Consider the following 18439-nt stretch of genomic DNA (forward strand, 5'->3'; position numbering starts at 1 on the left):
TCTTTTAAAGTGGTTGTAAAAGGCACAAGGTTGCATTCTATGCATGAAGGTAAAAAAACCTGCGTGCAGCACCCCCCCCCCCAATACCTGAGCACCCTCTTGATCCAGGGATTTCCACGAGAGCCTTGGCTCTCCGGGGACTCGCACTCCTGATTGGCTTTTGACAGCAGCGGGAGCCATTGGTTCCCGCTGCTGTCAATCACAGCCAGTGAGCCAATCAGGAAATTAAGGGGACGGGGCCAGGATGCGTCTCTGTGCGTGAATGGACAAAGCGCCGTGACTCAGGAGCTCGCCTGCTTGCTGTGGGTGCACCCGGCAGGAGGGAGGGGCCTGGCGCGCTGGCGAGAGACCCAAGAAGAGGAGGATCCAGGTTGCTCTGTGCAAAACCATTACACAGAGCAGATAAGTACAACATGTTCTTTTAGAAAAAAAAAAAAAAAAAAAAAAAAAAAAAAACACACACACACACACACACACACACACACGACTTTAAAGTGGAACTTCAGTCCTTTTTTTCATCTTTCCATCCATTGAATCTTCTGCCCTTCTTGTTGTTTTAACTTTGGATAGTAAAACTTTTTTTTTCTGCCAGTAAATCCCTTATACAGCCCACTTCCTGTTTCTTGTCTGGTCATTAGCCTAGGCTTAGGACATCATGCACAGCTCTCTCTCACATTCTTGGAAGGAAGGGGGGAGGAGTCATAAAAGAGCCAATGAGAGCTGCAGGGCTGGAGGTGTGCCTCTGTAAAGCCAGGAAGTGAACAGCCAGCAGCTTCAGCTGCCCACAGTTAAAATGGCTGCAGCCAGACTCGGTGGAGGGAGATTTCTGCAGCATATTTGGCAAAGTACAGAATCACAGTATATATAAAATAATATGCAAATTGGTTGGAGGGAAGCTACAGAATGGCAAAGATGTTTTTATTATAAAATTATGTGAGCAGACTGCAGTTCCTCTTTAATCCGCTTTAAGTTTAACACAAATAACTATGATATACTTCCCTATTTATTTACTAATGCTAGCAGCAGGAGGATTACAAATAATCAGTGTTGACTGAGGGAGTGAAGTTCCACTTTAAAGTGCTTAGAAGAAAAAAAAAAAAAAAAAAAAAAAAAAAAAAAAAAAAGCACCTACAGCCACACCTCCCAACTTTTTGAGATGGGAAAGAGGGAAACCTATTAGCAAAAGTATGCAGGCATAGGACACGCCCCCTGCCACGCCCCCTTAAAGGGGAATTCTACCAAAAAAAAAAAAAATAGATTAGTTAAACCCACAAGTGCTTTTTTTTACTACCAATATTCCTTTATATTGGCTTTTGACATTTACAAATGCAGCAATTTGGAAATCGGATGAAAGGTTTAGCAAACCTTTCATCCTCCTGAGGAGGAAAGAGGGACCGAGGGACATTGCTCCAAATCAGGGACAGTCCCTCGAAATCCGGGACAGTTGGGAGCTATACCTATAGCATCAATGCGCATGTTATCGGCTTTGGATGGGCTTCGAAGATTTGAGAACCTCTCACTAAAAACGGTTATGGAAGGGAGCAAAAGCGTCTTGAACGACTTACAAGCGCCCAAGAATCATTGACAGTTGACAACCCCCTAGAGCAGAGCTTCCCCCTTTTGGGTGGTAAAACTTGCTGGATTTTAGTTTGTAATTGCATATTTACCGTAAGGCTAGGTTCACACCTATGCGGGTTGTGTTTTCCCGATGCATTGCGTTTTTTTTTTCCGCATGCGTTTTTAAATTTTCGCTTTTCGGAGGCGTCCGATTTCATGAGAAACCAGTAAAAACCAGTAAAAAACGAAACACATCTAAAATTGCAAACACTGCTTTTTTTTTGCGTTTCCACTGAAGTCTTTGCAACCAAAAATGCAACCTTCTGCGTGTAAACACTGTGCGCTTGGCTCCACACATCGCAATCTTAACAGAAGGCTCGCAAATCTGCAAAAATCCGCACTTGCTCTTTTTATCTGCGAGCGACAGAAGGGAGGGATGAAAGCGGGAAATAACAGGGCGAAAAAAAAAAAAAAAAAAGAAATCACACCCAACTTTCGTCATTTAATTTATTATAAAACAGACACGAGTTAAGCAGCTTTGGGGGGGGGGATTAGAAGCTTCGTTCTGCAGCCCAGCGAGCAGCTCGACACATGTAAGACCGAAAAATCGCAGAGTGCGTCTATAGGGCGGAAGTCGAGAGAGAGAACGCGAGAGAGCGAGAGAACGCGAGAGAGCGAGAGAGAACGAGAGCGAGAGAGAACGAGAGCGAACGAGAGCGAGAGCGAACGAGAGCGAACGAGAGCGAGAGCGAACGAGAGCGAGAGAGAACGAGAGCGAGAGCGAACGAGAGCGAGAGAGAACGAGAGCGAGAGAGAACGAGAGCGAGAGAGAACGAGAGCGAGAGAGAACGAGAGCGAGAGAGAACGAGAGCGAGAGAGAACGAGAGCGAGAGAGAACGAGAGCGAGAGAGAACGAGAGCGAGAGAGAACGAGAGCGAGGGAGAACGAGAGCGAGGGAGAACGAGAGCGAGGGAGAACGAGAGCGAGGGAGAACGAGAGCGAGGGAGAACGAGAGCGAGGGAGAACGAGAGCGAGGGAGAACGAGAGCGAGGGAGAACGAGAGAGAGGGAGAACGAGAGAGAGGGAGAAGGAGAACGAGAGAGAGAGAGAGAAGGAACGAGAGAGAGAGAGAGAAGGAACGAGAGAGAGAGAGAGAAGGAACGAGAGAGAGAGAGAGAAGGAACGAGAGAGAGAGAGAAGGAACGAGAGAGAGAGAAGGAACGAGAGAGAGAGAGAAGGAACGAGCGAGCGAGAGAAGGAACGAGCGAGCGAGAGAAGGAACGAGAGAGAGAGAGAAGGAACGAGAGAGAGAGAGAGAGAGAAGGAACGAGAGAGAGAGAGAGAGAGAGAGAGAGAGAGAAGGAACGAGAGAGAGAGAGAAGGAACGAGAGAGAGAGAGAAGGAACGAGAGAGCGAGAGAAGGAACGAGAGAGCGAGAGAAGGAACGAGAGAGCGAGAGAAGGAACGAGAGAGCGAGAGAAGGAACGAGAGAGCGAGAGAAGGAACGAGAGAGCGAGCGAAGGAACGAGCGAGCGAGCGAAGGAACGAGCGAGCGAGCGAAGGAACGAGCGAGCGAGAGAAGGAACGAGCGAGCGAGAGAAGGAACGAGCGAGCGAGAGAAGGAACGAGAGAGAGAGAGAGAGAGAGAAGGAACGAGAGAGAGAGAGAGAGAAGGAACGAGAGAGAGAGAGAGAGAAGGAACGAGAGAGAGAGAGAGAGAGAAGGAACGAGAGAGAGAGAGAGAGAGAGAGAGAGAAGGAACGAGAGAGAGAGAGAGAGAGAGAGAGAGAGAGAGAGAGAGAGAAGGAACGAGAGAGAGAGAGAGAGAGAAGGAACGAGAGAGAGAGAGAGAGAGAGAGAGAGAGAGAAGGAAGGAACGAGAGAGAGAGAAGGAACGAGAGAGAGAGAGAGAAGGAACGAGAGAGAGAGAGAGAAGGAACGAGAGAGAGAGAGAGAAGGAACGAGAGAGAGAGAGAGAAGGAACGAGAGAGAGAGAGAGAAGGAACGAGAGAGAGAGAGAGAAGGAACGAGAGAGAGAGAGAGAAGGAACGAGAGAGAGAGAGAGAAGGAACGAGAGAGAGAGAGAAGGAACGAGAGAGAGAGAAGGAACGAGAGAGAGAGAGAGCGAGAGAGCGAGCGAAGGAACGAGCGAGCGAGAGAAGGAACGAGCGAGCGAGAGAAGGAACGAGAGAGCGAGAGAGCGAGCGAGAGAAGGAACGAGAGAGCGAGAGAAGGAACGAGAGAGCGAGAGAGCGAGCGAGAGAAGGAACGAGCGAGCGAGCGAAGGAACGAGCGAGCGAGAGAAGGAACGAGCGAGCGAGAGAAGGAACGAGAGAGAGAGAGAGAGAGAAGGAACGAGAGAGAGAGAGAGAGAAGGAACGAGAGAGAGAACCGAGAACGAGAGAGAGGAACGAGAACGAGAGAGAGGAACGAGAACGAGAGAGAGGAACGAGAACGAGAGAGAGGAACGAGAACGAGAGAGAGGAACGAGAACGAGAGAGAGGAACGAGAGAGAGGAACGAGAGAGAGGAACGAGAGAGAGGAACGAGAGAGAGGAACGAGAGAGAGAGAGAGAGAGAGAGAGAGAGAGAGAGAGAGAGAGAGAGAGAGAGAGAGAGAGAGAGAGAGAGAGAGAGAGAGAGAGAGAGAGAGAGAGAGAGAGAGAGAGAGAGAGAGACCGTTCTCTTCCCGCTCCCCACCAAAAAGCCCGAGGCCTACTCTGTGTTCACTAACCACAAGCCTTTGAGGAGTGCCTTGTGTATTTACAAACTGAGGCATGCTGAAATCAAAGGGGATACCACATGACATAATTCACATTAAAATGTCAGCAGGCTGACAATTTATAGAGCCAATCTGTGGAAGGTGAGGAGAACCAAAGGCTGGGTAATTGTTTAATGCCTACTTAAACCAACGGTGGCTTTGCCTTGGGGAAAAAGCATCATGTGCCGTTGTGAGCCGTCAGCCGGCATGTGCCAGGGGGACTGGAGCCGTGCCAGGGCAGAGATAACAGCTTTCACTTGTAGCTGAGACGGCCCATTATAATGGTGAGAGCCGACACTACCGGCTTCCCCACTAGACAAACAGAAGCTCCCCATATGGCTGCAAGCTGCCAGCTCCAGCGCCTGCATTTTGTTAGATTTGAGCCGCCTATCTGTCAGATGAGTCCCCAAAGGACTGCGGCTTGTCACTCCGTGGCGGCGGAGGGGGACCTGTGGCTCTCTGGCTGCTGTGAACTACAGAGCCCAGCACAGCCAGCGATCCAACTGCTTTGTGTATGCAGTAGAAGCCTGACGTAGCATGCTGGCCATTGTAGTTCCACTATAAACTGTCTCAAATTTATTGATTTATTTATTGCAGGTACTTGTATAGCGCCATCAATTTACGTTGCGCTTTACATACACACTCACCGGCCACTTTATTGGGTACACCTGTTCACTTGCTTGGTAACACAAATTGCTAATCAGCCAATCACATGGCAGAAAGTCAATGCATTTAGGCATCTAGACCTGGTGAAGACGACCTGCTGAAGTTCAAACTGAGCATCAGAATGGGGAATAAAGGGGACTGAAGTGACTTTGAACGTGGCAGGGTTGTTGGTGGCAGACGGGCTGGTCTGAGTATTTCTGGGATTTTCACACACAACCATCTCTCAGGTTTACAGAGAATGATGGAAAAAAGAGAAAATATCCAGTGAGCGGCAGTTGTGTTGAGGAAAATGCCTTGTTGATGTCAGAGGTCAGAGGAGAATGGGCAGACTGGTTCCAGATGATAGAAAAACAACAGTAACTAAGATAATCACTCGTTACACCCAAGGTATGCAGAATACCAGCTCTGAACGCACAACACATCCAACCTTGAAGCAGATGGGCTACAGCAGCAGAAGACCACACCGGGTGCCACTCCTGTCAGCTAAGAACAGGAATCTGAGGCTACAATTGGCACAGGATCACCAAAACTGAACAATAGAAGATTGGAAAAACATTGCCTGGTCTGATGAGCCTGGATTTCATCTGCGACATTCAGATGGTCGGTTCAGAATTTGGCGTTATTAACATGAAAGCATGGATCCATCCTGCCTGGTATCACCGGTTCAGGCTGGTGGTGGGGGTGTAATGGTGTGGGGGATGGGGTATCACCGGTTCAGGCTGGTGGTGGGGGTGTAATGGTGTGGGGGATGGGGTATCACCGGTTCAGGCTGGTGGTGGGTGTGTAATGGTGTGGGGGATGGGGTATCACCGGTTCAGACTGGTGGTGGGGGTGTAATGGTGTGGGGGATGGGGTATCACCGGTTCAGGCTGGTGGTGGGGGTGTATTGGTGTGGGGGGGGGGGATATTTTCTTGGCACACTTTGGGCCCCTTAGTACCAATTGAACATGGTTTAAACACCACGGCCTACCTGAGTATTGTTGCTGACCAACTATAATACCAATAATTCAACATCTTATTTAATAGATTTTGAAACGCTTTTGCAAGAAAAGCTCAAGAAAAATGCTGCTTGCTATATTTTTGGTGCATATTTCGTCAGTTACAAAAAGGCACTTCCCCATTGAAATGCATTTAAAATGCTGCAAAAAACACATTAAAAACGCACCCGTGTTGCATTTTTGAGTCACATGACCTATGTAAAAGGCTGTAAAATTGTAGCAAAATCACGTGCGTTTTTTATGGCAGCCATTATCGGCAAAACGCCCGATAACCCCATTTTCAGCCAATATAGCGGTGCATCCCTAGTTCTGACAATACTACTGGATTGCCGGACATTTTGGGATCAGTAGTCCCACAGCAGTTGAAGTACTGCAGCTCGCCTACTTGTGCCACCAATTTAAATTAAGGCCATACTGAGAATTGTAGTTCTGCCTCAGCTGAAGAGCCATGTGGCACCTGCCAGAGAATAAGTGATGGGGCCCCAGGCTTCTGACTGCAGGTTTTTGTTGTATTTGTAGTCCTACAGGACCCAGTGGAGCCACAAGTTAGCACTTCCGCCAGAAGGCACTAGGGTCATCGGTTTGCGTCCAAACCACGGCGCCACCTGCATGGAGTTTGCATGTTCTCCCTGTGCCTGTGAGAATTTCCTTTGGGTACTCCGGTTTCCTCCAATACTCCAAAGACATGCCGGTAGGTTATTTGGCTCCCTTCTAAATTGGCCCCAGTATATGTATGCATGAATGGGAGCTAGGACTTACAGCGCTATACAAAACTACCTGTAATAAATAAATGAATACAATTTACAACTGCATCAGGAACCATGGAGCTGCATGGTGATGATGGAACTAAAATTCCCATGACATGTCAAGCTTCTACTACAGAGGTAGACAGACTCCGGCTTCACCAGGTGCTGCAAGACTACAAATTCCATGAGATCCTACCTACTAGTTAGCAGCTTTGGAACCACTTTATGGCTTCTATGGGAGGTGGTCCATGGGTCTTCAGCTGAGGTAGAACCACAGATCTCAGATCCTATTGGTTAGCAGCTTTGGGCACAACCACTTTATGGCTTCTATGGGAGGTGGTCCATGGGTCTTCAGCTGAGGTAGAACCACAGATCTCAGATCCTATCGGTTAGCAGCTTTGGGCACAACCACTTTATGGCTTCTATGGGAGGTGGTCCATGGGTCTTCAGCTGAGGTAGAACCACAGATCTCAGATCCTATCGGTTAGCAGCTTTGGGCACAACCACTTTATGGCTTCCACAGCAGGTCCCCATGGCTCTTTAGCCTCAGCTGAAGAGTCATGGGTCACTTCTGAAGGAAGCCATAAAGTGATGGGGGCCTCAAAGCTACTGAGAGATTTATAGTCCTGCAACACTCGGTGGAGCCACAGGTTGTCTACCTCTGTAGTGGAAGCCAGATATGGCCTGCTGGACATTGTGGTTTTGCAACTACCAGCCAGCCTAATGTAGCTGTAAAAGGCACACAGCCTGCGGCTCAACTAGGTGCCATCAGGCCACAAATCCCATGACATCCTGTCAGTCATTAGCCTGACCACTTCATGGTTTCTATGGGAGGTGGTCCATGGATCTTCAGCTGAGGTGGAACTACAGATCCCAGCATAAGATGCTCACAGGATGTTGGGAAATTCTTTAGTCCCTCTGGAAAGTCACAGGCTGCTTTGAACAGCTTCAGGGTACCACATGCACCCAAATATCTACTGACATGGACGTTAATTTTACTCTTGGTTGCTCTAGGCCGCACCCCTCACATGCCTTGGCCACCGGCAGTGGAAATAGTAGCCGCTGCAGTTAGTGGAATGTGGCACAAGTTAAGACTCGCAGGCGGAGCAGCCTGCATACATTCATCGTCACAACCTCCTCCTCCTCTTCTACCTCATTAACTGAAACACATTAAAACAAGTGTGCTTTGGGACCAGAAAAATGAGACTGTTAAACTAGGCTCCTCTAATCCTCATCAGCTGTGGGAAATGAGGCTGCATCAATTATGCTGAATCAACACATCAACAGCTACTTTGCCATCGCTTAAGAGACCTGGAAGTGGCCTGGGTCGACCTGAATCAAACTACTAGGCTGCCCTGTACCCAGGCTTAGGGACGGTTTCAAAGGTCTACTTCTTCGGTTCTAAGGAAAATCAGGAGGAAACTCCAGCAATGAAAAAGAACTTGGTGTTTTCACACTTTGTCATATTCTTGGTACAATCGACATTTCCCTTGACACATCTGATGACAAGATAGCAATCAGATGAAGGGGACTGAGGAACCCAAGTGGCTATAAAATACTGGGTTAGGCTTCTGACACTCATTAGAACTAGTGAAACGTCTTCATCAATACAGAACAAGTCCAGTTGAACGTGACCATCAGTAGACTGACTTGTAATACCAGGCTCAGGCCTATACATATACAGGTGACTTGCATCAGCCATACATGATAACTCTGGTTAGAAGACGTCACGTGACAGCAGAGAAGCTGTATATAAAAAGGCAAGGCTGGAATTACGAATTACCTGACCATAAGTTTTCCTTGCTTGCAAAACACATTAAATCACCAGCACAGAAAGAAGACACTGAAGTAACTAGACAAAGCCCATTCTCCAGCCTGTCGTTGTCCTGACATGAATATAAAATAATGGCAAGGGACAGACAGTGACCATTGCAAAAACAAAGCTGTTCAGGTACAGCACTAAAGAAAAGCCCACAAAGAAGACTCTATTAGACAACAAGATAGAATGGAAAAGAGCCAAAGACAGCACAAGAGCGAGAGCCAAAGGAAGGCACGAGAGAGAAGGAGAGCACAAGAGCGCGAGCCAAAAGAAAGCACGAGAGAGAGCGAGAACGAGAGAGAACGAGCGAGAGAGAGCGAGAGCGAGAGCGAAAGAGAGAACGAGAGAAAGCGAGAGAGAGAACGAGAGAAAGCGAGAGAGAGAACGAGATCGAGGGAGAGAACGAGATCGAGGGAGAGAACGAGATCGAGGGAGAGAACGAGATCGAGGGAGAGAACGAGATCGAGGGAGAGAACGAGATCGAGGGAGAGAACGAGATCGAGGGAGAGAACGAGATCGAGGGAGAGAACGAGCGCGAGAGAGAGATACAAAGCAAGAGGCGTGGAAGAGAGCGAGCGTGAGAAAGAAAAAAAGAAAAGAAAAAAAAAAAAAAGGAAAAGAAAAGGGAAAAGAAAAGGAAAAGAAAAAAAAAAAAAAAAGAAAGGAAAAGAAAAAGAAAGAAAAGAAAAAAAAAAAAAAAAAGGAGTTATTTATTTTATTATTAAAAAAGAAAGAAAAAAATAAAGAAAAAAAAAAAGAAAGAAAAGAAAGAAAGAAAGAAAAGAAAAGAAAAGAAAAGAAAGAAAAGAGGAGTTATTTTTTGGAAGAGTGCTACTTAATTGCTATAAAATAGACCCAGCTGTATCTTAGTCTTGTAAAAGGAGAACATTAAAAGCAAGAATCTGATTGGTTGCTAGTATTTTTTGTACCTTTTATACACACACATGAGAACAGACACAACAGCCAAGCCTGTATTGGCTGCAAATGCACCTTTATAAAATTAGTCTTAAATTGCAGACAGTTGTGTGTGCCCGAGGGAGAGGAAGCAGACATCACCAAGATAAACTGTGAATGATCAGAGAATGGCGCACACAGAGATCATACAGGCACAAAGAGCAGGGCATCTCCATGGCACGCTTCCAATGCAAAAATAATCAGGCTTGGTTACAAAGGACAGCTTAGAGCAGGAGAGCTTATGCTGAGTGCCCGAGGTTCCATTATACATCCATCCACAGCAATGCTTTCTAACTGATGAACTACAAGTCTCCGAATATTTGTAAGAGTACGTAGCGCCCCTCTGTTAGGCACTATAGTACCGAAAGGATAACTGGCTGCTCTGATTGGCCTCCAATATTAAAATCAAAATGCAGGAATAGGCTTGTCCTGCAATAGAGGGGTTGCAGGTAAATTTAGTTGACACCTGGACATATACTTTAGGAATGGCCTTTGTTGAGGAACTAGGCCTCCGTAGTCCTAAGCAGTTTTACCCTAAAGAGGTATGTTTGTAACAAAAGGCTGCGTTTGTATCACAGTAGCTGAATGGATTCTTGCAGCAGAATGCATTTCCCATCTCTGATCCCTGTGTGGGGTTAAAATAGCCGGCTCTCTAAGCATTTTTCCTGATGAACCGGTCAGCACAGGAAAAAAAAAAAAAAAAGCCAATCAACCAAGTCATTAGCAGGCTGGATGCTCTCAGAGACCATACAGGGATGAAAGCCAAGTTATTCAATATTCACCTTTAAGCAAAACCAGATTGCAGTTCCCTTTCGCTATCTCTAAATCGCCTTTCCAGACTACCACATGGGCTCCGGCCCCTACCGAGACAAAGGCCTGTCAATTTCACTCCTGGATACCGTTTTGGCATTGGGCGGCGTTTTGTGTGTGTGACAGTGGAGAAGATGATTAGACGCATTTAACTCTGCTCTAACCTGATTAGAGATGTGCCAGTCTAATGGATTACATTTGCAAGAGGGAACATAACATGCAATCGACCTCAGTCCACCTCGCCTCTGAACTGCTGGCCTGAGGAGCGCTCCTCGCTCGCAGTATCGGCTCCCTGGCAGGGCCTGCGGTATGGGTGTCAGGGGGAGCAGTGCAAGAAGCTGCACTCTGACTTCCCCATTAAATAAAGTGCAGAGGCTGGAATAGAGATAAAAAGACGGGAGGTAGGAAAACGTTAGCGTGCAGAAAGTATATGCATGCGTGGAAGGTAAGTGAATGAGCCGACCGAGATTTATGGGGAACTGTACCTGACCATTCATACTAAAGCCATTATGGAATGATTAGAGAGGAGGGTAAGGCTTTAAGTCCAGTGAAAAATCAATAGTAGTGTCTGGAGGAATTCTATGGGGTGAGCAGGAGGCTATTTACGGGATGTTCACTGCTTCTATGGTTAGAGAACCAAAAGCCACGACAAGCAGGGGGGGGGGTAGGGAGGGTGAAAGGAGACTAAAAGAAGAGTGCTTTCCAGAGATGCAAAAGGGGACCTGTCTTTGCATTTACAGGGCAAGTAACGGCAACTATTTTTGAAAGGATTATCAAGAGGACGGCCAGTTCCCAGTACAATATTCTCCATCGGCTCGTAAAACGTGACTATACATTTTCCCCTTATGGAATTTATTAAGAAATTATAATATTATGGAAATAATTATGGAGTTCTTCTTCTACATTTCCCTTATCTAGGCTCATTCTGCTAAACATAAAATTCGATTTTGAATCTGAACTAGCTTGGCGAATTAAAACAAAAACGCACCCAGCCAGGTAACCCTTCAAGGGAATCTTTAAAGAAATTAAACTTCTTTCTTTGAGTAGTCAAACTGGCAACATCATTTTGTTGGCCAGAAATGCATCTGCCGTCCACCCCTCTGATCCTTGTGTCAGTTTGCAGCTACTCGTTCATCTTTGTTGACTTCTCACAACCAAGCCCTGTCCCCTCTCCATTTAAGTGGTCAATTAAGGGTTCACCGATTCAGGGCTGGTTCACACCAGATGCGTTGGGTGGCTATTCCTTTGCAGTTCCCCCCCCATGGACTAGGCAAAATGCCTCGCCTCCTATGTGCCCGGTTCACACCAGATGCGTTGGGTGGCTATTCCATCACAGCCCCCGTTCCCCCCCATGGACAAGACAAAATGCCTCGCCTCCTATGTCCCCCCGCTCCCACCAGATGCGTTGGGTGGCTATTCTATCACAGCCCCCCCATGGACAAGACGAAATGCCTTGCCTCCTATGTGCCCCGCTCCCACCAGATGCGTTGGGTGGCTAGTCCATCACAGTCATCTCCCCCCCCCACGGACAAGGCAAAATGCCTCGCCTGCTATGTGCTTGGTTTACACCACTGCATTGCTAATAAGTACGCCGTGCATTACTTTTTTTTTTTCAGCGCAGCGCAATGCAATGTACTGCCCCGCACAGCACAGCCCACCATTGAACTTTAGGAGATGTCTGTGCAACATCTCAATAAAGTTGGTTTAAAAAACAAATACAGTGCAAACGACCGAGCTTAGCACATGATCACTGTGCTGATCTCAGCCGTATCGCACCGCACACACCAATCACTGTGCTGCAGTGCAGGGGCCCTAAAAGAAGGGTGTGCTGTGTGGGTGCGGTCTCAGTCTAGGACAGCCTTCTGTAATGAGAACATACAAACATCTACTCTCAATGAAATTTCATCCAACACTGGACCGTCCAGCAAGCATTCGGCACGGCACCTCAATGAATAAACCGTATTGCCAGCTAGCCCTAAAGTGACTGTAAACCTCTGAATTGAAAAATAAACTGAGCATATCCCTTTACAGAGAGTACCGGCCTCAGTCCAAAGCACCCAGTGCGATTTCTGTCTCCTCTCTCTGCTATCCACATTAGTCAATCCTGACAGGTCCAACACCACAGAATTTCAGGAGACCCCCCCAGCACTCAGAAACTGATTGACAACCTCAGCTGTGCAGATTCCTTATGAGACTGTGAAAAGAGGGGGGGTCCATTCCCTCCACTCAGGTCTCAAATTACACTCGGCTCCCTGCTGTATGCTACAGCATGGGTACTTAGAGGTTGCAAACCTTCCTGGTATGTTTATACCTAGTCTAGGCTTACCTGTAGGTACTGTAAATATCTCCTAAACGTGCGCCGTTTAGGAGATATTTACTGTATACTGCGCCGATTATGTCATCGGTGCATGCGCTCTGAAAGAAAGGCCGCCCGTGCCGTTTCTTCAGAAGCGTGTGCCGTGACCGGCGGCTCCCATGCCAGTGACAGAGCCGGAGTACGCAGCCCCGGAAGGAAGACGGGGCGAAGATGGATTCGCCCTCCAGCGGGGATGACGAGGGCTTAGTTTGCAGGCGAGTGTCACATAATGTGCTAGTATGCGATGCATACTTCACATTATGCCTTTGCTTAGCAGGGAAGAAAAAAAAAGAAAACAACCAGACTTTACTTCCTCTTTAACCTGTGGCCCTCCAGCTGAACAAGTCCGATGAAGTATTGCAAGGCTGACAGTTACAAGCATGACTCCCACAGAGAGGCATGATGGGACTTGTAGATCCGCAACAGCTAGAGGGCCACAGATTTAGCACCCATGCTGTACAGTATGTGACATCCGATCCCCATTCTGTGCCTGCCAGAGCTGTGAAATAGCCTTGGATCTGTGTTTTAGAAGGCTGCAAGGAAGAGAAGACTGCAGATAAAACAGGTACAACTATATAGGAGGTTTTGTTTCATTTGTGTGCATCACCCGAGACCGGTCACATCACTGGGTATATGTCAAGCTTTACAACCACTTTAAATGCAGACGTACTACCAGGTGCCAATAACTAAACATGTCAGGCTGTTCATTTTTGTCACCCCCAACAGCAGAGTTGTGTTGCTGAAGAATTCCTTCATATTTGTTGGTCCTACAACTCTACAACAAGCTGATCTGTGCAATGGGGTTGATGTACCAAAACTGGAGAGTGCAAAATCTGGTGCAGCTGTGCATGGCAGCCAATCAGCTTCTAACTCCAGCTTGTTCTATTAAGCTTTGACAATAAAACCTGGAAGCCGATTGGTTTCTATGCAGAGCTGCACCAGATTTGCCACTCTCCAGTTTTGGTAAATCTTCCCCCATTGTGTCCATCAATGTGACAGTTCTGAAATTCAGCAAACATATATCTCCAAGGTCAGCATAAAAAGACATTTAATCATCCAACCAACACCAGCAGCAGCCAGAGAAATGGCAATTCTTAAAAATTCAAGGCACTTTTGGGTATAATAACTGGAGGAAAAGGACCATATTAAAAAAAAAATTCTGATTGGCTCTCACAGCCAACACCTCCGCATTCCCGTTCCTCCAGGTTTTAGACTTGACTCCAGAAAACACACAGATCTCATTAATATAAATGAAACGGATACGACATTCCAGCATCTTGGCAGTAGCAATACTTTCACTACAAACGCACAATCCAAATATACTACCGTATACATTTTAAAGCATATCTAAATCCAAGAAGAAAAAAAAAAATATACATATTGCAGCGTGCCAGTCCTGCAGTGACTATTTTTTTCAGCTAACCCCCCCCCCATTATCTTTTAGTTGGTGATTCTGCCATTCTTTCCATCCTAGGACAATGCTGACTCCCCATACTGTATCTATAGAGGAGCAGTGTTGTCACCCTAGGAAGGGGAAGTTTTTGAGGACTACAGAACACCTCCACCTCTCCAAGGCATTGGGTAGGTTCTGTAATCTACAAGGAGAGCAGAAAAGAATCCCAACTGATAACAATCAGCATAGAGCACATGAAATTATCAGCTTACTGAATCAATGGGAGGATCAATAGGTTTTTCTTGCACTCAGATAGATACAGGCAATCCCAGAGTTACAAACACCTGACCTACATACGACTAATACTTAAGAGGCACAGCGCGACGTCACCCCGATCCCGGAAAGCGTTGGGTGGCCATCTTGCTGCTCACGGCATGCTGCCACCTACTGTCTGGTGGACTGGTCAGCAATCCCACATCACTGGATGGCCAGTTAATCCTTCCCTATGCGATCCAAAACTTAAAAAAAGGCTACTTTGAGCCACTGACACAACCAGGGCTGGAACAAGGGGTGGCTGCCCTGGGCGCATCATGTATTGTAGGGATGGGGGCGCCACAAGTTCCTTCTACTATAAGGCTGACAGGAGTAGTGACATCACTTTTTCTGTCAGCCCAGAGCTGGAAGCAACGAGGAGGAGAGTCGGGCGGAGGTGCGGGCTGTGCTCTCTCCCTCCCCCCCTCCTCCACATAAGCTTGCACATAATAAGGGGGGGGGGGGGGGGGGACAATTTGGCATCTTTGCCCTGGGCACTGGATAATCTTGTCCCAGCACTGGACACAACTATGCCATCTGGACCCCTTATGGCCCCTTTGTATGGCAATATTACAAGCCTGTTACGACCCAAAGGCCAGTCATTGGTCAGGAAAACAAAGTGGCCACGCCCAATCCAACATCAAGTTCCCATTCCATACTTGACAGATGCGAATGCAAAATCATGAACATAATATTGTTCCCATTGAGGGATCAAAGATCAGTACCATCTTACCTTGTACAACTTGAGGCTGGCCTCATGTCTTGCATTCACGGTGTGCAAACGCAGCTTCTCCAAGCTATTGGTGTAATAGTCACAGGCATTGCACTTCAGATGCACTGGGTTGCCAATGGCAACGCACTTCAACCTCCACTCGTTGGCTTTGCCCCCCTCCTTGATGTGAGCCACCAGCTGGTACTTCTGTACATGTTTGTCAGTTTTGCAATGCAGCTGAAAGTTGGCCTTCAGTTGGGTGTTGTAACGACAGAGATTGCACTGGTAAGAATCCCCCACCACGGACTTCCACTCCTCCTCCGGTAGGTTGCGTTCAGCTCCCATGTGCAAGCCCAACATGTCCAAGTTGTCGGTCGTGAAGCGGTTGCATACGGCGCACTGAAAGAGTTTCAGGGAAGGGTCGTTGGTTTGGGTAAAACTCTCGCCAAGGTTCATGAGCTCCTCCGAGACCAGCTGTCCACCACCCAATCGCATGTCCAGCGGGATTTCACCACCCACTAAGAGGGGAAAGAGAAAGACACAGTTGGGTTAGAGAAAGAAAACTCAATGCTGACGGGTTCTCTTGCTCCGGATTCTGAATGATTACAGAATTTAGGAATCAGTCAGACCAATCTAGCATCTATCAAGAAATGTTAAAGGTTTAAAGCACTGTGCAAACTGTTGGTACTATATAAATCCTGTATAATAATTCTTATAAAATGAAGGGGTCAATCTGTTAAGGCAAATTATTAAAATATTTCATCACATGATAGAAAAGTTCCCGCTGAAGAATGGCCATCTAATAGAACGTTTGAAACCATTTCTAATAACGTGACCTAACGTCACATGCTCTTGGTGCTAAAGCTTCAATCAATCTTTCATAGTTCTGTTTGAGGAAAACTTAATATACAATAAAAAAACTAGGTTATTGCTACAAAGACTGTTTTGATTTTCCATGTAAGATTATCTCTGCATTGTATTCAGAAGCCCATTATTTCCGACTGCTGCCGTAACAAAATCTTGGACACTATGCAATACTTTTTTTTTGACAGCTTTCCCAAATTCCTATTCACTCACTCAAGTTATTGGCTCAATATCTTTCCCAGTGGACTGCACAGGGCCTGAAGTCAAAGTATAGACATCCCCTGCAGTGGGAGCTTGATCTATAGAGAGGCTATCTGGAAAAGAATGGTGGTCTACAGCCTTCAGTACAACAATGAGTCCGATTGGGTGGTTACAACGAAGTTAGACCCTTCCACTTACCTGTCCATTTTGAAAGTGCTGGCAAAAACTTAGAGAATTGGGGGATTTAAAAAAAAAACAAAACTAAACATCTATACCAGGGGTAGGCAACTTGGGGCCCTCCAGGTGTTGCAGAACTACAAGTCCCATCATGCCTCTGGGAGTAATTATAACTGCCAGCCTTGCAATGCCTCATAGGAGATGTAGTTCCACAATAGATGGAGGGCCCCGGGTTGCCTACCCCTGATCTATACTGACCTCCATGCTGAAGCATCTATCACACTACAGCTCAAAGAATGGGAACGGAGAGATCACATGACCACTTGGCCTGTTCCGAGACCTGCTCTGCCTCCCCCCCCAGCACTGGAGCTCTGGGCTGGGGAGGAGACTGTAGCAGCTGGCTCCCAGCCATGAGCTGAAAGACGGCAGCAAGGTGGATCCCAACAATATTGTCAGGGTCCTTCCAGAGCCTGGAGCCCACTGTTGGCCTATTCTGGGTCACAGGAGAGCAAAATTAAGTGAACTCCTGTGACCCACAAAAGAAGTATGAACAAAAAAAAAAGCCTTGGCCATACTTCTCTTTTAAAGCTGAAGTCTACAGTTACATTCGTCCAGTATGGACCATTGTTATTATGCATAACTCACTTTGAAAGTTGGACATCACTGTCAGCGATAGCGGTATCACTACAGTGATAGTGGTGACCTTCTGGGTCCTGTGCCAAGAAAATTTCCCTCTGCATAGCTACCACAGGTGGTTACTTGCTTGGCGCCACCATCACTGATAGCCACACTCTGACACGTTTCGTCCAGCCCAGTGGGGCTTAGTCATAGAGGTCACCCTCTTAAGCCTCCGCTGCCAGGTGACTAGTTACATCACCACTACCATAGAAGCTTGTAATAATTTTAAGTGTCTATGGGCAGGATTATGAAATCAATAAAACACTCCAGCAGGAAAACCAAGAGAGAACTTCACCAGTTTTAGGTGGACTGCCTCTTTAAAAAGCCAGGGCATATTAGACCCAATGACAACAAGAGCCTTTTTTTTCTTGTAGGAATATACATTGGAAGGCTTCCGGGATTTGCCTGACCCTAAAGCAGTTTTTTGTTTTTTTTTTTAACATTAAAAAACAAGTTCTGGATGCCCAATTCAAAAACCTACCTAGGATCACCTAACGGAGCGATAAATACATTCTACAAATCCTTTCTGAAGACCTGCAGACAGACCCTTGCGTCTGTTCGTAATGACAATCCATAAATAATCAGAGTGAAACTGTATCAGGGAGAGCCAACCATCTGCAATTAATAAGGAAGACTCAGCAGGGGGGACAATAGTTTGAAGGTCTGGTTCTTCCCATCTCCTGTTCATCACTGATCCCAGATACCTAAAATACCAACCCTGCCTACAAAGGAATCTTAGGAAGGTCTCTGATGAATCAAATAGGACAGCAAGGTATAATCTGCAGTTGTCCTAAAAATGTCACTTAGGTTCAGCAGCACGGTGGCTACGTTGCCATCTCCTTTCCCTGCAGCACTAGGGTTCCGGGGTTGGAATTCTGCCATGGTTCAATGGGTTTCGTGAATTACGGCGGAATGTTTTATAAATGAGAAAATAATTTTTAAAAGTTTTAGATTGTGTTAGGCTATCAAGTCAAGTGGCTTATATCAGGTGTAGTCATCTTTTTATAACATTTAAACCAAAAAAAAGCCAAGCTGCATCTACATACCATCTACATGTATTACAATCATCAGATGCTCGGCACAGAAAAATAACCTTAAAGTGGTTTTAAACCTCAGACATGAAATAGGAAAGCAAAGCATATCCCTCTATAGCCTACAAACTTTTCAAACAATGGGCCAGTTTATTGTCTTTCAGACTTTAAGAGGGACAGATTGTGGCCAGCGGGGGCAGAACATGTCCTGGGCCTGAAATCAGTGAAAATGAATATGGCCTCAGGGTTGGTGGTCAATAGGAGGAGGAATGGTGCTCTTAGTAGGAGGAATGGTGCCCCCTCATTGGTGTCAGTGGGAGGAATGGTGCCCCCTCATTGGTGTCAGTGGGAGGAATGGTGCCCCCTCATTGGTGTCAGTGGGAGGAATGGTGCCCCCTCATTGGT

General features: G+C 46.7%; 1 protein-coding gene across 3 annotated transcripts in view; it reads right to left on the reverse strand.

Annotated features, from left to right (window-relative positions):
- ZFHX3 (zinc finger homeobox 3) overlaps positions 1-18439 on the reverse strand; it is a 157373-nt gene that overhangs the window by 79118 nt on the left and 59816 nt on the right. For all 3 annotated transcript variants that reach the window (XM_073605868.1, XM_073605869.1, XM_073605867.1), the window contains exon 3: positions 15105-15601. In XM_073605868.1, coding sequence (XP_073461969.1) covers positions 15105-15601 — 497 coding nt within the window. The remainder of the gene's footprint in view (positions 1-15104; positions 15602-18439) is intronic.

This window comes from Aquarana catesbeiana, linkage group LG11, assembly GCF_042186555.1.
Source record: "Aquarana catesbeiana isolate 2022-GZ linkage group LG11, ASM4218655v1, whole genome shotgun sequence".
NCBI lineage: Eukaryota > Metazoa > Chordata > Amphibia > Anura > Ranidae > Aquarana > Aquarana catesbeiana.